The following is a 24,742-nucleotide window of genomic DNA, read 5'->3' as shown; positions in this document are numbered from 1 at the left end:
TATGAAATGCAGTTTATTTTTGCTGGATGACATGACTTTGCATATTTTTTGCAAACTCAAACATCAACCCAGATCCAGCCCTAGTGATACTGCAGTAGTGCTGAATAGGTACACTACAATCAATAATGGATGATTAGTTTGGTCTTGAAAGACATCTGAATGCTTGGGGAAAAAACTGATTAAACATGCAATTATTTGCAGAAATACAACTAGAATAGAAACAACAGCATGTGCCTGTTGAACTTGAAGCTTCCTATGCGAGCAACCTGTCTTCAGTTGGCCTCCACAGAAAGGACACAAAACAATTAAGCCATTATTCCTTATGAGAACTGCAATTAGGTCTGATAATTGTGTCTACAGAGAAATCTTATAACACAACATGAAAATAGGGCTACTTCAATGCCTTTGCAATGCTTTATAAATTGGGTATTCAAAATGAGTCAGTCCGCAAACCAAGTTCATACTATCATTGGAGAGTTCTTATGCACACTGAAGTTTACAAATTCAGTTATTGCTTGATAACTGATGTCCATGCTAAAATATAAAACCATGTTGTTGCCCTTCACCATACTGACCTATCACTTGGGTATGAATAGAAATGCAGATTTTTCTTTCGTAAAATGCAGATTTTTGAGCGTTGCATGGAAAGAATCATAGAATGGGACCAAAAGTTTGCAGTGCCCCCCTTAATTGAAGGTGCTCCGCCGCCACTGGTGGTGAGCACATACATATGTAGGTACTAGGTAGGTACAATTATGCCTTTGCAACAGGAACAATTGGCCTCCCAAGCATTAGCTACTGAAGGGTGAAGGCCTTTATCATTTTGTAATGTAGAAGTTATCCAGTATCCACAATCAGTTACAAAATCACGTAGGTATGTATGACAAACATAGTTTCTGCTATCTATACAAATCACCTGTAAATCTGTTACAATCATTTGTCTACTTACGCCAGTACCACGTGCACTGCAGTCGCCTGACTTTTGAATGACCAAGGCCACCACGTGCAATAGCTATTCCGTAATGCATCAGACCAGTTGTTCAACTAAGATATCATGTGTGATGATTGGGTACCACAGTTATACCAGAATCGCTAGACCAATCACCATTACACTTAGGTTCATCAAAATCACAATACTAATGACGTCATTGAAATGTTTAAGTGAAATGCCATTGGTATGAACCAAGGCTTGTAAACCAAGGTATGAACAATTATAGTTCGTTTTTTTCTAAGTTCGACCCTCACTGTAAACGTCTCTTTGAACACAGCACGAGAATTGGTAGCTGAATTACTGAGAAAACTCGTTGGCGCACAATGATATCGCAGACGATCAATTGTATCAAAATTATTTCTACCTGGCTCCTTTTTCCCAGACTCGCAGCTCGGTATTTGCAACCCCACAAGGATCGAAGACTTGTCAGGAAGTATAACTGAACTAATTAATAAATCATACGGCGTTAATTTTAACAGTATATCATTGGTGTTAGAAGCTTATTTTGGAAATATTAGTTCATATCTCCAATACAAAGTGCGCTAACCAGTTTTCTCAGTAATTCAGCCAGCAATTCTCGTGCTGTTTCCAAAAAGATGTTTACAGTGAGGGTCGAACTTAAAAAAAAACGAACTATAGTTGTCAATGAAAAATCTACTGCAACTGAGAAATCTCGTGAAGTTTTTTGCCATATCTTGAGAAATTCAGAAAACTTTTTCAAAATCATAGCGAGATTTGTGAAATGTTTGACCGTTTTTAAAACTTTATGATAAAAAAGTTGTTTTTTCCTGCCAAAATTTGTACTTACAGTGAGGGTCGAACTTAAAAAAAAAACGAACTATAGTTGTCAATGAAAAATCTACTGCAACTGAGAAATCTCGTGAAGTTTTTTGCCATATCTTGAGAAATTCAGAAAACTTTTTCAAAATCATAGCGAGATTTGTGAAATGTTTGACCGTTTTTAAAACTTTATGATAAAAAAGTTGTTTTTTCCTGCCAAAACTTGTACGGACATTCCGTACAAGTTTTGGGGCCTCCCAAAACTTGTACGGACACTGTCCGTAGTGTCCGTAGTGGTGGCGACCAGGGCTGGTAAAAAAGCAAATTGCGTCCCCGACCAAAAAATGAGAGCGAAAAATGACCCCGACCTTTTTACGATTCATGTATGCACTATGCAGGCTGCATGCAACTACGATGCGCGTTTCATTAGGTTTCATTTCTATATTATTTTTTACGAGCAGTCATATGTACTAAATTGCTTATAAGACTCGCGCTTCGAAATTTCCAGTTTGTTAATGAAATGTCACGGCATCACTCGGTCAGCGGGTAGCGTAACCAGGGTATATTGAGTGACGGGTAGGACGAACTTTGGTAGGCATTTCTAGTATATCTACTAGAAAACCTACTATATGTGGTCGGGACTAGCAAAAAGTTAGTTCAAACTAGAATATGGTAACGCTTATGGTCGGCAGTTGTGACGCGCACGTGACTTTCATTTCTTAAATTTCTAAAATAACAAGTTTTAGGGGCCGATTAGTGGGCAGATACATTTTATTAGCTATTCATAATTGATTATGCAAACATTCAAGAATCTACATCATTCGATTCTAGCCGAAATCACGCGGCGCTCCCAGGATTCGAACTCACGACCCTCGGATCCGTAGCCCGATACGCTACCGACTGCGCTACCGAGGACCGCGCGCCGACGATCGGAGAGGCGGATCGCGGGTGCTGGCGTGCAGAGAAATCTTTACCCTGTACGCCGTAGAAGATCGGCTGGGTTTCGTGAAAAATGGTAGAGGAATTGTCGAAAGAAAATTCATCGATCTATCATTTGAGACTAAGAACCATTGATTCCTTCAAAGGTTGACCGAGATATCGCTCACTGAAAACAGGCCATTTAACATGTAAACCCTATGGGCTGGTAGGAAATGTACGCCGTGGAGCAGCAGTGCTACCAACTAACTTCGGCGGGGGCCGAGCGTAACAGACGAAGAACCCGGAAAGGGTAGGGGGCGCTACGATCGTCGAGCAGATGCAATAGGTGTCGCTATTGTATCGGTAGCTCACAACGACGACGGCTAGAAACTATCGACCCCGCATGAATTTACCATGTCCAACCGGTCCGACCCCGGTTCCGAATCTAGTCGTTTGTCTAGTCGTATAGCTGGCTACAACTGGTCGTCAATCAACCCCGCTTGAAATAGCACAGCCGACAGCGGGGTCGGTGTCTAAGCGTCTGTTAGTATGTGTTTGATCATTTAGTTTGATCTAGTTTTCGTTAGCAACTGTCGACGGTAGTTTTGCTGTTAACGGAAGTGAGTTGTGGCTACTAATTGTTCATAACCATGTTGTAGGTGTGTATTAGGTATAGGGGCTTTTTATGTCCTTGTTAAAGGGGATATACGTTGTGGATTCAATGATATATTTTACTTGCGTTTAGTTTCTGCTTTATTTGAAAGTTATTTATTACTGTAAAAGTTTACTAAATGTGGTAATTTTGACCCCGGGTACTTGAACTTTTACTGGTACTGTGTCCCCGACGACGTCAATAGGACATAACACTTTACCAGCCCTGGTGGCGACGCCCATGCTACCCTACCCTACTCCTACCCTACCCTACCCTACCATACCCTACCCTACCCTACCTTTACACTACCCTACCCTACCCTACCCTACCCTACCCTTACACTACCCTACACTACCCTACCCTACCATACCCTACCATACCCTACCCTTACACTACCCTACCCTACCCTACCCTACCCTATTCTACCCTACTCCTACCCTACCCTACCCTACTCCTACACTAACCTACCCTACCCTACCCCTACCCTACCCCTACCCCTACCCTACCCTACCCTACCCCTACCCTACCCCACCCTACCCTTACCCTACCCCTACCCCTACCCTACCCTACCCTACCCTACCCTACCCCTACACCATCCTTACACTACCCTACCCTACCCGCCCTACCCCTACCCTACCCTACCCTACCCTACCCTACCCTACCCCTACACTACCCTACCCTACCCTACCCTACCCTACCCTACCCTACCCTACCCTACCCCTACCCCTACCCAGGGTTGTATACGACTCAGTCAATAGCAATCAATTCAATTACGACAAATTTGGGAAACCAATCAAATCAATAAGTCAGAGCAGTTTTCGGGAATTGATTCAATCGACTCAAACGCGACAATGAAAGGAATCAATCAACTCAATCAAACGACTCAAACCAAGACATACATTAGGTTTTTTGCCCACCAACTTGGAAAAGTGTCCATAGCAGTCTGGTGTACCTACCTACCTACCTACCTACAGAAGAAACATAAAAATATTGTCATTTAAAATTATAAATTGCCATGCCATTCAAAGTTTCTATGTAATAAGGAAGGATACCTAGTGATGGACAGGTGGATCATGATATTGAGGTTCAATGGGTAGAATTGGAGCAGAAGTTTCATTTAATGGGTGCAAAATAACCCAGTAGTTGACTTGCCCCTTAACCCAAATCACCACCTTTCACCTAAAAGTTGTCAATTTAATTTTGGCCATATTCCAACTCCATTTACACTAAATATCAGATATTGCAGTTGAAAGTTGACTGCTCGGATTTTGGCAGTGTTCGTGATTTGGCCATTTACCCTACACCATGTCTATTTCAATGGATTATATGCATCAATAACATATTAACCATAGGGAAATAGAAATAAATATCTTACCTGTATGTGACGGTTTTGGTTAGACAGAGACTGACGGGCAGCCTGAAAAATCTTTCCACACAATGTGCATTTGAGACGTGGGATGTTGTCAGATTGGGAAGGAAGAGATTTGAAGTATTTAGCGGTCCACGACTCTGGACGTGGCATGTCAATGTTAGGTACCTATGTGAAGAAATCAAAACATTTGTGTTTGAATTTTATTGCAATACAATTTGAAACTGTTAGGACTGGGGGATAGGGATGAGGGTTAAAAAATATATTTAAAAGGAAATGGAGAGGACAGGAACTCTGGAACCACAGTATAAGTTAAGGACAAAGGAAGTGGGAACGAGGAAAATTAAAACGCGAAAACGGGGACGACGGTGAAAACAGGGCGCCTTGGGCGATTTGACCAAGGTTGGTGAAATTTACACGTGACGTTTAGCATGTAGAAGACCCACGAAGGGGGAGCACTTCCAAATGTCACGTGACTAATATGCCCTCCGGCGCCCTGTTTTCACCGGCGTCCGAAAACGGCACGGTGCGACTGCATGAAAACGTTTTGCCAATAAGTATGCTAAGCTTTTATAAATCCTTATTCTACGTCTTTTGATTTTTTGGTAAGATGACGTCATTGATTATCATGTAGTATGGTAGATCATCATAAAATAAATCGGTTATACAACACCAATTTCGTTTTAGTTATTATTTTATTTGAAATAAAACCACTTAATAATATTCGGTAAAATATTTCAAGGAAAATGAAATATATTAAATATGTTATGCTTAGGCTCTCAGGAGAAAAGGATCAACAAACGTTCTGCTGCAAATTAAACAATGCAGCAAATTAGCTATTAATTAGGCACGTAAACGTAAATAGCGAGACGAAAACGGCGCTTTTGTTTCAGTTATTTTTGTAGGGGTTTCAGATATTTATGGAGTTCAGTGGGTTGTTTCTGAGGAGATGTGGAGATGTGAATTATTAATTAATCACACTTTATTAGTATATAGGGCCTTGCACTTTATCATCTGGATTAGAAAAAACGTTTCCTGCTGAGTGCAGAAAGGTAGGTAGGTGCATCGCCAGGTTCTATCACCAGGATTGGTGCAGTTATTGCAGTTGAAAGTCAAAGTTGGCTGTTCATGTTTAGGCCCTGTTCTTTATTTGGCCATCTACCCCATATTGCAGTTGTGATGACAAGCAGTTTTCAGTGTAGTTTTGTGATCTTTGATGTCATCAATTGGTGTCATTATTTTTCGTCAACTAAAAGTTATTTGAACTCTCCTTTCAATCGACTCAATCATACGAGTCACTCTAATTTTCAGGAATCAAATCAGTCAACCAGTCGCTAAAGTCAAACGAGTCAGTCAACCAGTCATCTCGAAAAGTCAATCGACTCAATCCAATCAACTCAAAATACGCGTTGAAACAAATCAATCAATTCAATCGACTTGATTGGTATACAACCCTGCCCCTACCCCTACCCCTACCCTACCCTACCCTATCCTACCCTACCCTACCCTACCCTACACTACCACCGACAGTCCCAGTTTCAGCTAAATCGGCCCAGAAACGGCTGAGATATTGCAAAAACAAATTCATTGTATTTACTGGCGAATCCCCTTGGCGAGCGGTGCCTTGTGTCGGCCTTTGTTGTCAAAGGTCAATGACCTGCCGGCTGTGATTATTTCCACTCAGTTTTTTAAGCGAACAACAGAGCCTAAAGCACGTGCCCTCTGCTCGGCGCCGGTCGCGATTCTAATGCTAACCCCATGCCGCACATGAGCACGCGCCACGGGCGCACCCCCGGCCACATCGTGCCCAAAATTTAATACGACCTGTTGAATGACGTGACCCACGAGTCGTGAAAATTTCACCCTCGTGCGTCAATCGACGGCGCCGCAATAGCCGTTTTTGGGAGTAACGCCGACTGCGTAACCCCGACGGCGGACTTTTTAAGATTTATAATAGTAGACTAGAGGTACAGGTTTACGCGATAACTGTATGTTTTGATTTATGTGATGTTACGGGTGCATTAGTTTGGGTGATTGACTTGCATTTTTAGCTGTATTATTTGGGTAGATTTGGGTAGCTGTTTTTAATTGAACTGTAAGGGATGGTGATAGTTGCGGGGTGTTCAAGTGTTTTGTATGTTGGGCCCTTTTTGAACTCAACCCTACCCCTACCCTACCCTACCCTACCCTACCCTACTACCCTACCCTACCCTACCCTACCCTACCCTACCCTACTCTACTACCCTACCCTACCCTACCCTACCCTACCCTACCCTACCCTACCCTACTACCCTACCCTACCCTACCCTGCCCTACCCTACCCTACTCTACCCTACCCTACCCTACCCTACCCTATCCTACCCTATACCCTACCCTACTCTACCCTACCCTGCCCTACCATACCCTACCCTACCATACCCTACCCTACCATACCCTACCCTACTAACCTAACCTACCCTACCCTACCCTACCTAACTCTACCCTACCCTACCCTACCCTACCCTACTACCCTACCCTACCCTACCCTACCCTACCCTACCCTACCCTACCCTACCCTACCCTACCCTACCCTACCCTATACCCTACCCTACTCTGCCCTACCCTACCCTACCATACCCTACCCTACCATACCCTACCCTACTACCCTAACCTACCCTACCCTACCCTACCCTACCTAACTCTACCCTATCTAACTCTACCCTACCCTACCCTACCATACCCTACCCTACCCTACCCTAGTCCCTACCCTACCCTACTACCCTACCCTACCCTACACTACCCTTACCTACCCTACCCTACCCTACCCTACTCTTACACTACCCTACCCTACCCTACCCTACCCCTACCCTACACTACCCTAACCTACCCTACCCTACCCTACCATACCCCTACCCTACCCTACCCTACCCTACCCCTACACTACCCTACCCTACGCTACCCCTACCCCTACCCCTACCCCTACCCTACCCTACCCTACCCTACCCTACCCTACCCTACCCAACCCTACACTACACTACCACCGACAGTCCAAGTTTCAGCTAAATCGGCCCAGAAACGGCTGAGATATTGCAAAAACAAATTAATTGTATTTACTGGCGAATCCCCTTGGCGAGCGGTGCCCGGCGTCGGTATTCATTGCCAAAGGTCAACGACCTCCCGGCTCTGATTTCGCTCAGGTTTGCAAGCGAAGAAACTGAGCCTAAAGCACGTGCCCTCTGCTCGGCGCCGGTCGCGATTCTAATGCTAACCCTATGGCGCACAGTAGCACGCGCCACGGGCGCTCCGCCGGCCACATCGTGCCCAAAATTTAATACGACCTGTTGAATTACGTGACCCACGAGTCGTGAAAATTTCACCCTCGTGCGTCAATCGACGGCGCCGCAATAGGCGTTTTTGGGAGTAACGCCGGCTGCGTAACCCCGACGGCGGCGGACTTTTTAAGATTTATAATAGTAGATTAAAAAAAAACCTTTGACTTTTCGAAAAAAAACGGAATATATATGATAGAACACATCATTATGACTTACTCCAGCAAGTTTTAGCCCGATATCTTAAAAAATGGCCAGGTTATACGCATTATAATTCCACGTCAAATCAAACACCGAAATCCGTCATGCGCTTCGATTTTTTTTTTCTTAAAATTTGAAGGCAGACTGGGCATGGCTTAAAACTGAGTTACGTCTAAAATTTTCGAAATTTGATAAAGTATCGCTGAGATATAGGTCATCGAATATATCCAAAAATGCCACACATCAATTTTTTTAAATGTCTATAACTCTGGTTCCTCTTCTGGCATCGAAATGCTATTAACAGGGTCTTGTAGGCAATTGATAAGGCTTTGATTCTTAATTATAAAATTAAATTTGAGTGACCTTGACATGCATTTGACCGTGAATTAAAACAGTAAAACTTAAATAGCAAAAAACACGCCACCTTCGACTTGGGTAATTTTTACATATTATGTCCGTCACAATGTTCCTAACCATCTGTGAAGAAATTGGAGTAGGCCATTCATAACTTTTGCGGCAAACGCCGTTTTCATGCATCAACATCACGCAACCGCGCGTGACCTTGAAAGACAGTCAGTGTTTGTGTGTGAAAAAAATCCCTGTGTGGGGCGAAACTGCCGAGTGCCTGCCCTTCCAATTCATTGTGAAGGCTACAAAGCATAGATGACATAAATTTCAGCTCGAAATATATCATCGAACCTGATTCCTTATCCCTTAACACGTGCAGTGGAAGGGTTGCGAGTATGACGCCTAGTGGAAGGGGGGTGCGAATGTCCCCCCCCCCCCCCCACATGATCTCAGCTCCCACTTAAGCTAGAAAGACGAAATTTTGAAGGGTATATGGATGTCCTGGGGAACTCTGTTGTGTGTGAATTTCATGACCCTTGGTCAATATCTTCAAGGTCAAATGAGGTCACCTGTGGTCAAATCTGCAATATAGGCCACTTTTTGCGTTTACACGCCATTAACTCAAAAGTTCCCGGCTGATTTTCTTCTTTATTTTACTATACGAAAGAACATACATTTTTGAGCATGTATGAGGAATCCCTAGTTAATCCAACAATAAATAGGGCATTTAGAAGCCTGCTAAGAGAAACATGTCGCCGGCTGAGGCGGGATCGGCCGACGCGGGAAAAGCAACAATCACAATTTTGTGTTTGCACGCTCATATTTCAATTTTTTACCAACCGATTTTCAACATTCTTTCACCATCAGATTGCCTGTACAGTATACATTTCTTAGTTTTCACACAAAATTTGACGCGAATCGAATATATTCAGCGGTAAGGAGCGCGATGTAAAGACGGAACCGTTCCGCCCCTGCACAGTCTACCATTCAGGCGGCGCGTAGCGGCTGGCGCCGGCCGCCGCGCCGCCGCGCAACGGCGGCAACAGGATGTTTGACTTTACACCGCTATTACTAGAAAAGTTGTGAACCGATTTTCTTATTGCTTGCACGACGAGATCTGCAATTCAATTCTGGACAGGTAGTCAAAATTAATTTCACATAAACCCGCGCCCTGCTGGGGGGGGGTGTTTGAACACCCCCCCCCCCTTGTGGCTTTTCGCGAATATCTCAAAAACGGCGGCGCGGAGCGCCGCCGTTTTTGGTATACCTTATCATACATCAATTCTACACATGTTGTGAAAATTTCAGACCAAGGTCATTCAAGGTCAGGTCACCAGGTCACTTGAAGTGACCTCACCTCATAAAAAGTTTCAATGTCTGTCATAGCTACACCGAGTGACCGATCGCTTTGAAACTTTCAGCGATTGCTAAGAGCAATAGCATGTACAAAATGTTTATCTCATAATTTTTATACCGATGACCTAAGGTCAGGTCAATTTTGCGACCTCCCCATTATAAGTCAATGGGAGAAAATTGAAATGCGCCTCTTTTGGACGAAAGACATTATAAACACTCCCAAACACTGAATTACAAGTGGTTTAGACACACTGAACATGAAAATCGTGTCCGTGACCCCTGTTTAAGCCCTGAGGTCATCTTAGGTCACGAATGGTATCTAACAGTTTTTCGCAAATAAGTTTTGATAGAGGCATGCTAGAGCGATGAAAACGCCTTAGATGTGTTCAGCTCGACGATACGGATCGACTGATATGCAACATGACCCTTTCCGGTCAGGTCATGACCTTGACTTGAGGTCAAATTTTCAAGTTGACCTTTCAAGGTCAAGTTATAGTTCATTCGATGCGTCTTGACGAGAGGAACACGATGCCGGTAAAAGTAAGCTCGTACAAGGCTTGGGTCAAAAGTTATTGCAGAAAAACTGTTTCCGAGAAAATCGTCTATTTTTGCAGTTTTTGCCCCCTGCAGGCAAAACCGTTGACGTTAGGTCAAATATGAGGAAAATACTCAGAAAGGGCGTTAATAGGGCTATCGAATGCGCTTTTCTGCGGCGCTGTAGCTCTATTGGTTCCCGAGTTATGCGTTGGCTTCTTGGAAATTTTAGACATTCTACCTGGAAATCGGCGAAATTTTGCCTTCAATGACTTCTGGTGACCTGACTTTTAACCTGACAAAAAATTGACCGAAGTGATTTCCTCATTATTTTTGACGCTCTTTCGAACGCCGCCTTCCGCGTATCGGTACGTGGCCCAGGAGCCGAGTTAGAAGGGGGTGTTCAACCCCCCCCCCTCCAGCAGGGCGTGGAAATCCAGGACCCCCAGCCGGGCGCGGGTTAATATTATGAGATATTGGCGAAAAACAGGAGGGGTGGGCGAAATTCGCCCTTCCGCCTCCACTGCGCGTGTTAACATACGTTTGCATATATGCTATTTTCTTCAAAACTTCTGAATGGCCCACTCTAATTTTTTTCACAGGTTAAGAATATGGTAGGCAATAAAATATACAAAAATGAGCGAAATCGAAGGTGGCGTGTTTTTTGCTATTTCACTTTTTGTGCTTAAGAACAGAGTTGTGCAAATTTTGAGGTCATATATTTAACCCTCGCCGGCACAGGGGGGGGGGGTTGATGCAACCCCCCTATAGTTTTTCGCAAATAACTCGCGTAAAAAGCGGCCGATCGCGACGAAACTTTCAGTACCCTCGCATTGATCAATTTTACACGTTCCCTGAAAATTTCATGACCCTGACCCCAATGACCTTTGACATGTGACCTCTTTTCCGTGACCATGTTTGGCCGAAATCGCGATTCGGCGTATGTCGGCTCGCATTAGCCGCGCTTTTGCAAGCTTTTCGTGGTTTCAAACGTTCAAACATGTGATTTGATGTTGCTCCCATACATTAGGGTGGGTGTCAAGGTCACCTGAAGGACAGGTCAGGTTATTGACCTTTGGTGACCTCGGGTGACCTCGGTTCACTTTTCGAGTTTTACATGTTTCTAGGCTAGTTGTTGGAGCTGAATTCGAATTTAGCAACCATTTATTATGAGATATTGGCGAAAAACAGGAGGGGTGGGCGAAATTCGCCCTTCCGCCTCCACTGCGCGTGTTAACATACGTTTGCATATATGCTATTTTCTTCAAAACTTCTGAATGGCCCACTCTAATTTTTTTTCACAGGTTGTTAAGAATATGGTAGGCAATAAAATATACAAAAATGAGCGAAATCGAAGGTGGCGTGTTTTTCGCTATTTCACTTTTTGTGCTTAAGAACAGAGTTAAGCAAATTTTGAGGTCATATATTTAACCCTCGCCGGCACAGGGGGGGGGGGTTGATGCAACCCCCCTATAGTTTTTCGCAAATAACTCGCGTAAAAAGCGGCCGATCGCGACGAAACTTTCAGTACCCTCGCATTGATCAATTTTACACGTTCCCTGAAAATTTCATGACCCTGACCCTAATGACCTTTGACATGTGACCTCTTTTCCGTGACCATGTTTGGCCGAAATCGCGATTCGGCGTATGACGGCTCGCATTAGCCGCGCGTTTGCAAGCTTTTCGTGGTTTCAAACGTTCAAACATGTGATTTGATGTTGCTCCCATACATTAGGGTGGGTGTCAAGGTCACCTGAAGGACAGGTCAGGTAATTGACCTTTGGTGACCTCGGGTGACCTCGGTTCACTTTTTCGAGTTTTACATGTTTCTAGGCTAGTTGTTGGAGCTGAATTCGAATTTAGCAACCATTTGAACATTTACGAAGTAGTTTTGGTACCTTCGTAACATGTTACGAAGCTGTCAGAGGCGGTTGACACGTATTACGAATACCCGTCACAACCCCTACCGGTTGACCTGACCTGACCTGACCCGACCTGGTCTAAATGCTTAAAAACATCAATTCTGATCAAAACTAACACGATATTCGTGATCAGCACCCCGGAAAACCACATAGCATTCACACTTTACGACTTTCTAACAGGTCCCGGTTTTCCCGGTTTTCGGGTCATTGACCTGACCTGGAAGGTCACCCGATGACCTAGGACCTTAAAATTGGGTATCATCGGCTTCCTCTCGTGACGGGCAACACGCTCGTTTTTTCCGCGAAGCTCTAGCTCGATCAGGGGCCAAACGCGAGGGGGGGTCGTACCACCCCCCCCCCCCCTTGTGCCGTCGAAGGACGCAAAATGGCCTGTGCCGGCGAGGGTTAAGTACGTGCAATTCTAAACAAATGCTTTAGAAATTAACTAAAACAGTAAGGTTTATTTCATTCAAATCAAACAAGCAGTGGCGTATCCAGAAATCAGCGAAAGGGGGGGCATGGTGCTCGAGGGGTTGACTTTTTCCCTTGAGAGGGGCGCCATTGTCAGCTCGCGACAGGGGCGTCAGTCTAAAATGTAACGTCATGTTCATGCATGATTTACTAGGTGCTGCAAAATACGAGTATAAAAACTAGGTTTCGCTGATTTGTCATAAATTAATCCAATTAATGCAATTTGCAGCCCGGTGTTGTTTTATCAAAAAAAAAAACTTAATCTTTTGAATATTTAACACGATATAGGAAACGAGCTCAGGCTACGGACATTTTATTCTAAAAGAAAAAACGCATCCATGCGAATTGTGAACGGTAAAACATACATTAATCGATGAGCACATTTTTTATTCTTTGCGAAAAATTATACAGGTTCACTCACTGATCCAAAGTGACCTGTGGGCTGCAGCCTGTGGTCGACCGGAGTGGCCGTGCCTAGAATCTAAGACCGCACGTAGTATGAATATGCATTCACGCTGCGACTTATTGCCGAAATTGGAATCCAGGAAAGATTTGAACATTTCAGAACATAAGATCCACCATGAGATCCCAACTGATTGTCATACTAGCAGCGACTGCAGTCAGAGGCAACTGAACGCTTACATACGTTCTGGATTTTTTCCTCCACAAATCACCTTAAAGGTAGACTGCCACCTTTTTTCCACAAAACGGTTTTCACTAGAGCTGAGCCACCTATGTCCCAGACTGAAGTCGGTTTTCCGAAATTCGAACCCGTTTGCGAGAAATCGGAGACCAAAGTTCAGTTTGATGCCATTTTTTTAGTCCAAGAAAACCGACATCTCCACTGTTTATCGATAACTTTGAAACATGAATTTTCCTATCTTTTGGTAAATATATGTCAAAACTTTGATTGTTTCGAGATCAGAGAAGAATTTTGGAGTGTCAAAATAAAAGTTAAACTTATATATTCAGTAGTTCATTTTTTCCAAAAAGTGTGGGAAATGGGGTTTAACATGGGCCAGACCCATTCCAAATGAGCCATGATTTTTAAATGTTTTACGAACTTAAATGCAAAATAAATTAAACATGGCCAATTTCTTATAAAATCGTATATTAGTAAATTATAAAATACCTTACTTTTTCAAATAAAATGTAATAATCTTATGACCTTGAAGTCTAGTGATGTGTAAACATTGTCGCTAGACATTAACCGATTGATAATTGTATGATAATCGACAATTTTTTCGCGATTCACGTGATGATACTTTGTCAGGTGAATTATAAAATTTTGTTTTGTCCAGGGAATAAATCATAGGCCGATCTGAGAAAACTTTTTGAAGGTGGCAGTCTTCCTTTAAATTCGATGTCTATAGTGCGCGCAGCCCCTATTTGTGGACATGGGTGACTGCATGAGTGCCAGATGGATGAGGCGTGAGACTGTCCCATATAGTGGCACTAAGGTAAAGGATGTCCTCGGCCGACGTAGTACAGAAGACGACCTTTGATGATGTGAGTGTGCATGATCGACTTTGAATAAGCGCCATTTAATTTTTAAAGGCTGTAGTCGGAGTATGAGTCGAACGTCACCGAAAAGTCATCGACTCCACAGACTTACCAGGACTGCAGGGTCGGAGTCAGAGTCGCAATCTGTGTGAATCGACAGATCTGCCCGGAGGAGTCGGAATCGGTATTTGGATACCGGAATCGGAGTTGGAGCCAAAGTCACTGAACTTTCATCGACTACGCAACACTGGTTGGGTCCTTTTCACAGAGCGTCTTGAATGACATATTGAGCGGCAATGACGTAAGCAATTCCGTTTAACTTTTTCGTTAGACTTATAGATAGTACTTATGTTCGTTTTGTTCTTTGATCGGACAATTTATTTGTTTTAGGCCAAGTAAAGACCCATGTGAAAAATAGCGAAAACGACACGTGCTGGCGAAGTCTCCAATCACTCCCTGTTTCACGATTTAATGAGGAAATAACATGGAACTGCTTATTAGGGTGTGTCGACCACAAAGAAATTACTGGAGACAGCTATTTTTTATGTCCCTGAAGCACAGTAAGTTCATTGGCATTCAGCTTTCATCTTACAATTCAAAGGCAACTGGCCAACAGACAATTGTCTGCGGAGAGCTTCTCCCATTCCGCGATATCAGCGCCATCTGCTTTTTAGCGCAGAGTTACGGTGGTCTTTCTGAGAAGCTTAAGTACACAGATGTCGCTAGAGTCGTCCGAGCCAACAGTCCACCGAAGCATTGACTTTGTAGTCGAAAAATACGCCCAAACACTAAACAGCTGCTGCCATAAACTATGTCTATTGTTTAGACAACCAACATAGCAGACTAGGTCGCCATTAACACCAGCCAAGTGCATCCCGTGTGCCAAAAATCCAGAATCCTAGCCTGAGTGGCAGCCCTCGCCCCTCCCCTAGCCTGCTCGCCGTGGGGGGCACGGACCGCCACAGCCGCATTTGCCTATCGGCCACCGCACTGAGCCCCTACCTCCCCCCCCTCCCCACATATACCTACTAACCAGTCAGAAACATGTAGCTATACCGTAGTCGTAATCCCCCGTCATCTTAATGTCACGCTAAACCGCGACGGGTTAGACGGCTCCGTGCGGACCCGGTGGCGATTAATATCGGCATCTGAAGTAACAGGGACGCAGACAATTCGAACGAATCTGACAGGTGAAAAACAACCCACATTCCACCGATTCTACAATCTGCAGTGGCACCTCAGCCCGCACCGCCCAAAATATCTACGCCCAGAAGAGGATTTTACATTTGCACATCCCGCTTGGAATTGAACTTCGGGACGCTTTTACGGTGTTTTATGCACGCCGTGATGCGACCGTGTCGTGCCTCCTCGCCCACCACCCGCAAGCTGGCCTCTGTCACATCGCGCACGGCTCGCTCCACGGCCTGTGTGTGCACAGGATACGCCGAGACCCGGAGAGGAGCAGCTGCGATTCCTTGGAGTTCAGTGACACTTAGATCTCGCAGAAGGGGTGGCTCTGTGACCTTCTCCGCCGCGGAGTCGATGAGATCGACGTACCGCTGGGCGCCGAAGTTGATGGTGGGAAGGGTGAACTTCCTCACCTCCTGTCCTTCCTTTTCCCTCTCGCGAGCGGCGCGAATGTGCTGGATCGCCGCGGTGCGGATCTCTCGATCCTCGTCTGCGATCATGGCGAGCAGGAGCTGCTCTGGGTGCGCCCAGTAGCCATTCCTGGAGATTACGGGCCTGATGATATCCTGGATATCCTGTGGAAGACCACGAAGGAGCTCGATGCTGCGGTAGACGTTCTTTGAGCCTTCGGTGCAGGCGTTATGTGTAAGGGCTAAATTGAGCGCGTGAGAGATGTGTGGAGCGGCGGGCCGGAGAACCAGAGTGCGTGTTAGGCCAGTCCGTCGTATGATTGCCTCCGGCGGGAAAGGCGTGCCCGCCGGGTGAAAGGCAGCGGCTGGCCGGCACCTGGGACTCGCGGGCCCGCCTCTCGAGGCATTTGCCTGTGCGGTGTCGTCGGGGCAACATCTTTCGGTAAGCGAATTTTTTCATTCCCCCCTAAATTAATGCCGCAGCGCCCAGGCGCTGCGGAAGTCCCCGACAAATGTCCTGGATTTCATTTGGCTTTCCGACCCGCCGCAAATAGCGGTGGGCACTCCCGTTATATCCAGGACAGTCCCATCTAAATTATAATTGGTCGGCGCGGCGCGAGGCGTAAATGAGTGAGCGATTGTAAGTGTGATGTGTAGTGTGCGTGAGAGAAAGGATCCGAGAGATTAACACTTTGTCCCGCAAGACCAAAATACAGTGTAATGGGAATGTGAGCCAAATATTTGAATTGGGTAAAGGCAGATGCCGGGCTGATACACGGTGAACATGAACGAACAATCATACGGGCCGCTTAGTTTAACCCGCGCACCGACGGGGGGGGGCGGATATCCGCCCCCCCTGAGGTTTTTCGCGAATAGCGGGAAAACCGCGGCGCGTAGCGCCGCGAAATTTGGTATGACTATTCCCTTATCAATTTTACACATGGTGTGCAAGTTTGAACCTCCTACCTTTCAAGGTCAGGTCACCAGGTCACTTTGAATGACCTAACCTCAAGTCACTTTTTTGCAACTTTGTCACCGTGCCAGAGCTACAGTAGATGTCGGAGGCCTTTGAAAGTCGCAGGATGTTATTAGGTCATTAGTAGCTACAATTTGTATTTCTCGGAATTTTGATATCGGTGACCTAAGGTCAGGTCAATTTCGCGACCTCCCCATTATAAGTCAATGGGGGAAAAATCAACTCCCTGTTTTTACCACTAAAACGGGTCGGAATGGCCCCATATACCATACATGACTTCATATACGATCAACCTTCACTACCTTGAGGTCTGTTTTGCTGTTGGGCAGCTGTGAGGTCATGTGACGTCATCAAAGGTCACCAAAGGTTTTTGGCCAATAACTCCATACAGGAACAAGATACAGACGCGTGGATGGTCTCATTGTGTTCAGCTCGTCAAGACGCATCGAATGATATACATGATGACCTCGAGGTCACGTGACCTGAGGTCAACCTTTGACCTTGACCTTTCGAGGCCAACATATATATCATTCGATGCGGATTGACGAGAGGATCACGATGATGCCCTTAGTTTGTTCCTATCTTGACTAATTCGAAAGTTATTCGAGAAAAACTCTCTCCATATTTAGCGCCGCCATTTTGACTTTTTTGACCCCTGTGACGTCATCTTTGACCTGACCTGAAAATGACCTTTGTAAAAATTGTAGATCTTGACCGTGCGTATCCGATGCCGTTTACCGCTTGTCGCTATCTTGCTTCGTTCTCGAGATCTCAGGGGGGGGGCGGTCATCCGCCCCCCCCGTCGGTACTAAGTTGGCGCAGACCCCCGTCGGTGCGCGGGTTAATACACCCGGGTGGCAGGCGGGCATTGTAGAGTAAGTTTGATTAACGTAATGTCTGTACATGGGGGGGGGACCAATAAAAGGATGCAGGTTCCGATGCTTGAAATCCCTACATCTGCTGCCTGAATTTTTTTTTCAGTCTAGAACAATAATATAATGTTTTCTCAATGTAATAAAAGTGTGTAAATTGATGATGTCTTTAGAACACAGAAAATGCACAGTAACAACAAAAATACCTTTTACGACAAATTTTAGCGGCATGCTGATGTTTCACCTGTCGAACATCGAAAAACCGATGAATTTCGGACAGGGTTCGGTACGGCCAAACATCTGATCTAGGTGGCGCCACCATAGAAATGAGTCATGAGTAGGTGGCGCTGGGGTCGAAAAGATAGATTCGGGCCCGTCGCAGAAAAGTCGTCCTTGGCCAGTTGCCTTTGCATTCTAAGTGCTGCGATGCTGACAGGTCGACATTCCAGGGCCATGGGACATAGAAAACCGCTGTCTCCATAACATTGAAGAGAAAACCATACAGAATGACACACCCTACAGTGCTTATCTTATTACTGACCCTGCACATAAATCTATTAATTTCTTCGCTTTTACTGACATATGAAGACATAACCTTTTGAAAAATTGCACAACAAGCCTGCTACTACACCACACTCCCGTGTGTCACAATGCTAATCAGCGACGTTCACTCGGCTTGCTCCTAACTTACGACAATTCTCCCGCTAGATGGCAGGCCTGAGCTCAATGTCGCCAAAAACTACGAAGACACCAATCCATTATTATCTCACTGTACGATGAATATATGATTACGGAGCGAGCGAAGCGAGCGGAGTCTTACGTAGAATAACGGAAATTTCCCACATGCATTGTGGGAAATTTGCATGTGGGAAATTGCAAAACTTCCCTGTCAGAACTCCCTGTCAGAGTTCCTCTGACAGGGAACTCTGACAGGGAAAACAGCTCCTTACGTCTTCTTCTCATATCTTTGCTATTTTTTCACTCATTTGCACAAAATGTGCCGCGAACAGTTATTTTTTGCTGTTTGGACCACGTAGCCAAACGAAGCTTCCTCAAAACTTTTAAATATGCTCACAAGCCTCCTACTTCTTCATTTCGACAAATATGATAAGCTGAGACGATCTTTGGCGCAGACTTTGTTCTTTGCTGTTCAGGACTGAAGATGAACGTTTCTGGCTGCGGTTTTGATAGCAAGAATAGTTGATGCATTCTCTCCCAGGGGCCGCAATATCAAGCGATGTAGGTAAGAAGCCACAGTGATCTATTGGTTTAAAGTTTGGCTTTTTTTTGGTGTAATTTTGTCGAAAATCAGTTTGACCGAGGCATGCATAATTTCTCGCAAAAAAGTAATTAAAGAAACGTGACGTTGTGAGCGTGACTCCTCCATTTAAACAAATGTTGAATGGATATTGAGCATGCCATTTATGAAGAGGCGCTAATAATTGTTATGTCGGATGTTATGACGGAAACCCGGCTGAACCAAATAAGTTAGCTCAAAATCCTCCAACCAAGCACAAAACCGAAACAAAACGAATGGAGATGCGGTCACGACAATGCCATCGCTTTCGAAACCCAGAGGAGACACTGCACACTGCGTAGCATGCCAGAACTTATCGATCCGCAAGGCTGCGATTATCTGTTCTGGTTGCGGTGAGCGATGGCACACTTCTTGCGCAAAGCTCACCGTAGCTCAGTCACGGGCCCTTGCCGTGTGGCACTGCTCAACGTGTGTGAAAAAGGACAGCAGTTCTACTCAAGACAAAGAAACTGGACAGAAGACACGCCAAAAGATCGAAGACTCACAGTCGGTCGACATAGTGGCAGGTTTGGCTCGACTCCGAGAATCTACAAGAGTAACTAGACTCATCCCGAAGCCAGCACGAGCGGCAGTGGCTAACAGTCTCTCAGAGCGAATAAACGACGCTGTCTCCAGCTCCGGCGTGGATGCCTGGTGACGCCTATTTTCCTTTGCGTTTAGCGCTCTGAAATCCCCAGACCCTGGCACCAAGCGCACATGTTCCCTCGCGACACTTATCAAACGACAGGTAGTCGAAGAACAATCCTCTGATTGGACTGAAGATCGAGAGCACCAGCACAGGGTGGCCCCGCAGTTCAGTTTGAGAGAGGATATAGCCCGTAGAGTGCATGCGAAATGCGCAGATGGTGACATCGGATCAGCGCTTAGAATACTCACATCTAATGAATCCCTCGCGCAGCCCACGGAAGAGGTCATCAGCATGCTGCGCCTTAAACATCCACCCGCCCCGGAGGACGAAGACATGCCACCACCGCCATGCACCACGGACACGCCCCCACTAACGGTCACGGAAGGTCAGGTCAAGCAGTCGATTCTTGCGATGCCCACAGGTTCCGCAGGCGGAATGGATGGCATCAGGCCCCTCCACTTGAGGCAGCTCACCTCAACAGAGGCAGGAGAGGCCGGTTCGCGCCTGCTGACCTCTCTAACAGCACTCGCCAACCTGGTCCTGGCTGGTCGCATCCCACTGTGCGCCCGTGATGTCCTCTACTGTGCATCTCTGTGTGCCCTCCGAAAGAAAGACGGTGGGCTGCGGCCGATCGCTGTTGGCAGCGTCTACCGTCGCCTTCCAGCACGCATCGCCGCACGCTTCGCAGCTGATCTCCTCGGTCCTGAATTGAGACCCGTGCAACTCGGTGTAGGCACTCCTCTCGGCTGCGAGGCAGCAGTGCATGCGGTGCGGGGCTTCATAAGCAGCTCGTCGGACCAGGAAACACGAGTACTGGTCAAGGTCGACGTTAAGAACGCTTTCAATTCTGCAAGGCGTGACGTCCTGCTGCGCTGTGTGAAGGAAACCTGCCCAGAGATCTACGCGATGGTCTATCAATCGTACAGTGCACCCACCCCGCTCTTAATGGCTGGCCACAGAGTCAGGTCATCCACCGGAGTCCAGCAAGGAGATCCACTGGGTCCGATCCTATTTGCATTAGCTGTGAACTCATGCGCACGTAGCTTGAAATCGCCACTTAACATATGGTACTTAGATGATGCCACAATTGGTGGTCCTGTCGCCGATGTAGTCACCGACCTCGGCTTGATCACAAGAACACTCCCAGATCTGGGCCTACAACTAAGCCCCACCAAATGTGAGGTGTCGGTTCTGGGTAACCTGGGATCGGAACAACACGAATCGGTCATACAGGAAGTGAAAAGAACCCTTCCTGAGATTTCAGAAGCCTCAGTTGCCCGCCTAAAGCTGTTAGGATCTCCCCTGCATGATGACGGCCTCCCAGACGCCGTGGCCATGGTAGCCGAAGCCATCTCCAAACTATGTGAGCGCGTTCGTCTGCTTGATCGTCACACGGGCCTCTTCTTTCTGGCACATTACGTGTCGGCTCCCCGCCTCACTTATTTGTTGAGGTCCAGCCCGCTGTATCGAGTCAGCTCTGACCTTCACGAGATTGACGAAGAGGTTCGGTCAACGCTGTCTGATGTCACCAACGTCAACATATCTGGGCCAGCTTGGGATCAGGCATCACTACCTCTAAGGCACGGGGGGCTTGGCGTCCGATCTGTCGAGTCGTTGTCTCTCCCATGCTACCTGGCTTCTCTGCGTGCCGCATCGTCTCTGGTAGCCTCTATCAGTCCTCCTAACACTAGAAATGAAGCGTCTCTGGCCTTTCAGTCGGCTCTGGATGAGTTTAAGAAGCTCATACGCTCAGATGATGTCCCAGAAGGAGACCAGGCATCCAATCAACGACCGTGGGACGATCTGGTGTGCGGGATGGCACGAGATGCGCTACTCGAATCAGCAAACCAAGTGGACAGAGCCCGTCTCCTCGCAGCCTCTACACCTCACACAGCCGCCTGGCTGCAGGCGATCCCTGCGGCTAGTCTCGGTCTCCACTTGGATGCTGAGACAGTAAGAGTCGCAGTGGCTTTACGCTTGGGGGCTCCGGTATGCGAGCCGCACAGCTGCACTCAGTGCTGCCACCCAGTGGACCGCTATGGACGCCACGGGCTCTCTTGCAAGAAGTCAGTCGGACGCCTCCCACGTCACGCTAACCTCAATGACGTGGTGAAGCGGGCGCTGTCCAGTGCAGGAGTGCCCTCGGTCCTTGAGCCACAGGGTCTGGACAGAGGGGATGGGAAGAGGCCTGATGGGCTCACCCTGTTCCCTTACCAGCGCGGAAAAAGTCTCACATGGGACGCAACCTGTGTGGATACGTTCGCCGAAAGTGCAGTGGTCAATGCTGCTCTTCAACCAGGTTCACCTGCCGTTGCAGCAGAAAGCCGCAAACGGGACAAATACATGGCCATCGCTGAGAAGCACATCTTTGTCCCTCTGGCAGTGGAGACTACCGGCATCCTGGGCCCAGCAGCCTCCGCCTTCCTTTCGGAGCTCGGAAGGAGGATCACCGAGGCAACAGGAGATCGCCGTGAAGTCACCTGGCTGCGTCAACGGGTGTCTCTAGCCATCATCCGGGGAAACGCCGCCGCCGTTCTAGCCACCGCCTCCTCGGTGCAAGAGAGGCACGTCTCAATGAGGCCTAGAATGTCGTCAGGTCAGCCTCGTAACCCCGGAGAAAGAAACAGGCGGCAGCAACCACATGAAGAAGAAAAGCAAAGACCAGTTGATCAGCATCTTGTTCCGGTCGTCCAAGCAACTGACTCGAATGAGACCGACAAGGACCCTCACGAGTCGCCGTCGCCGCGCCGGCTCAGCGATGCCTCCCGACGAGAGGGCGACTCGCCGCATCTGTCCGTGGCCAAGCGTCCGCGATCGGTGGAGCGGGCACCCAGCTGCCCGGACCGTGCTGACAAGGAGAACACAAAGCGGCTGCAGGTGGCCAGCGTCGGCTCGCGCCGGATCTACGGTGCCTCGGCCGACGCCGGTGGCTCGCGGTTCGCTGCAAGTCCACAGATGCGGCCGACGCCGTGGCCGCGCAAGTCCGGAGAGGGCGGCAAGAACCCGCAACTGCACTGCAGTAAGGCGCAGACGGCAAGTCGCGGCCTGCAGCTGATCCCGGCCATCCGACCGCTCGACTCTGACGAGGACGGTAAGGACCCTCTGTATATCGGCCTACCCAACTGCGGAAACTCTTGCTATCAGAACGCCACCCTGCAGTCGCTGCTGGGCCTGCGTCCGTTCCTGAGTGAGATGGTCTCCCTGATCTCGGGCCAGGACGAGAGCGGCCAGGGCCGCACGATGCGCGCCGTCGCCAAACTGATGGTGCTGCGCCAGAAGGCGCTCAGCAAATCAGTCGCCAACCATCTTAATGACCTTCGCAACGTGTTCGCCGACATCGACCCGGCGTTCCAAGGGAGTGAGATGCAGGACGCCAACGAGTTCTTGCTTCGCCTGCTAGACACCACGAAGGAAGAGATCGACGCGCGGCGGACAACCGACAACCCGGTGCGAGACAACTTCCAGTACCAGACCGTCGAGAGTTATATGTGCACCAATTGCCATGAAACCGTGCAGAAACGGCAAGAGGACATTAGCTGGTTTGTCAGCGTGCCGCGCCGTCAGGGCACAGAGGCGCCCACGCTGCAGGACGCACTGCGGCTGAGCATGCAGCCTGACCGGCGCGAGCTACTCTGTCAGCACTGCCGCCATGACGAGTGCCGTGTCACCACCAAAATCAGCCAGCTGCCCAGGACGCTGATACTCCAGCTCAACCGGTACGCCTTCCTTGGGGAGGACTCGAAGAAAATCTGCGCATATGTCGGCATTCCCAAGTTCCTTTCGCTGAACGAGCACGTCGCGGACGACGTCACCCGGCCTCCCGAGTGGAAGTGCACAAAACCTCCCTTGTACACCCTCTCCGACTTCGAGGAGTCTGAGGCGCCCAGCTCGGGTCCGTCGCCGTCGTCCACCGCCCGTGGACCGTCGTCGGTGCCGGCCGGTACCGCTGGCCTGCCAGAGACCGCCACCGACGACCGGTGCCGAGCCGCCGCCGCCGTCAGCGCAGGCCGAGCGTGTGGTGCTGGACGCCGACTCCATGAAAGACGACCAGTCTCTCTCTTCAGTGGACCTGGCCGGCGACTTTACCTACCGGCTGGTGAGCGTCGTCAGCCACTACGGCAGCGCCACGCACTCCGGACACTACGTGTCGGACGTATACAGCGTCGGCAGGGACCGATGGTTCCACTATGACGATCGCCGAGTCAGCTGTGTCGACGAGACCGACGTTCTGGTTAATGGACCCCAGAGAAACGGCTATATTTTCTTTTACCTCCACAAAGACCTATGCAACCAAGTAGTCAGCGTGGAGGGTGCTGACGGGGCACTGTGACGGACGCGGCAGGGGGCACAGGTTCTGAGCGGCACCGGCGGCGGAACGACCCTGACCGCCTACTTGCGTATGAGTGTATGTGCGGTCGTGTGTGTGTGCGCGCGTGCGTGTAAATAGTGTATGGTGATATCACGTGCTATTTCTTCAAGTCAAAAATGTGTTATATGTAAACTATGTGACCAAATACATCATAATCTAAAAAAAAAAAAACGGAAATTTCTGAGTATGAGCGGCCGGCCGGCCGGCCGGCCGGCCGTGGTCACGCTTCTGCGACGCTTATATCTCACCAACCACTTGACCGATTTACATGCGGTAATTTTTGTAGGGTAGCTTCATTCCTTCTACCAAGTATTGGACTATTCCCGATGCATGTGGGTGACCCCTTATGCACGTGCCACGTGCAAAACGAAGAGGTGTCACTTTTGTAATTGTTGCAATATCTCGGTAACTACTTGGCCGATTGCGCTGAAAGTTGGCATGTAGGTAGGCACCCACTAGGCAATGCATATCCATGTGCCAGAGTTGGGGTGCTGCTGCACGTGCGCACGTGCAGGGGTCGATTCCAGATCTCGAGAACGGCTGGACCGATGGCGCTCAAATTTGGCACATGGTTAGGGACCGGTTAGTAGGGTGCCGTGCAAAAGTCAGTTGGGACCCATTTTGCACG

General features: G+C 47.8%; 1 protein-coding gene across 1 annotated transcript; it reads left to right on the top strand.

Annotated features, from left to right (window-relative positions):
- Nucleotides 1–22,088: 22,088 nt before the first annotated feature.
- On the top strand, nucleotides 22,089–24,075 carry LOC122392792 (ubiquitin carboxyl-terminal hydrolase 37-like). The gene is made up of 2 exons (XM_043388061.1): nucleotides 22,089–23,685; nucleotides 23,747–24,075. Exons 1-2 carry the CDS (start codon nucleotides 22,089–22,091, stop codon nucleotides 24,073–24,075), a joined length of 1,926 nt encoding a protein of 641 aa, XP_043243996.1.
- The last annotated feature ends 667 nt before the right edge of the window (nucleotides 24,076–24,742 follow it).

This window comes from Amphibalanus amphitrite, unplaced genomic scaffold, assembly GCF_019059575.1.
Source record: "Amphibalanus amphitrite isolate SeventyFive unplaced genomic scaffold, NRLGWU_Aamphi_draft 000501F_arrow, whole genome shotgun sequence".
Classification (NCBI taxonomy): Eukaryota; Metazoa; Arthropoda; class Thecostraca; order Balanomorpha; family Balanidae; genus Amphibalanus; species Amphibalanus amphitrite.
This window is presented reverse-complemented; position numbering and strand designations above follow the sequence as displayed.

Coding starts and splice junctions, on each gene's coding strand:
- LOC122392792 (XM_043388061.1), top strand. CDS start 22,089: ATGGCCATCGCTGAGAAGCACATCTTTGTCCCTCTGGCAGTGGAGACT. Junction 23,686..23,746: donor ACCGTCGTCGGTGCCGGCCG/GTACCGCTGGCC, acceptor CGCCGCCGTCAG/CGCAGGCCGAGCGTGTGGTG.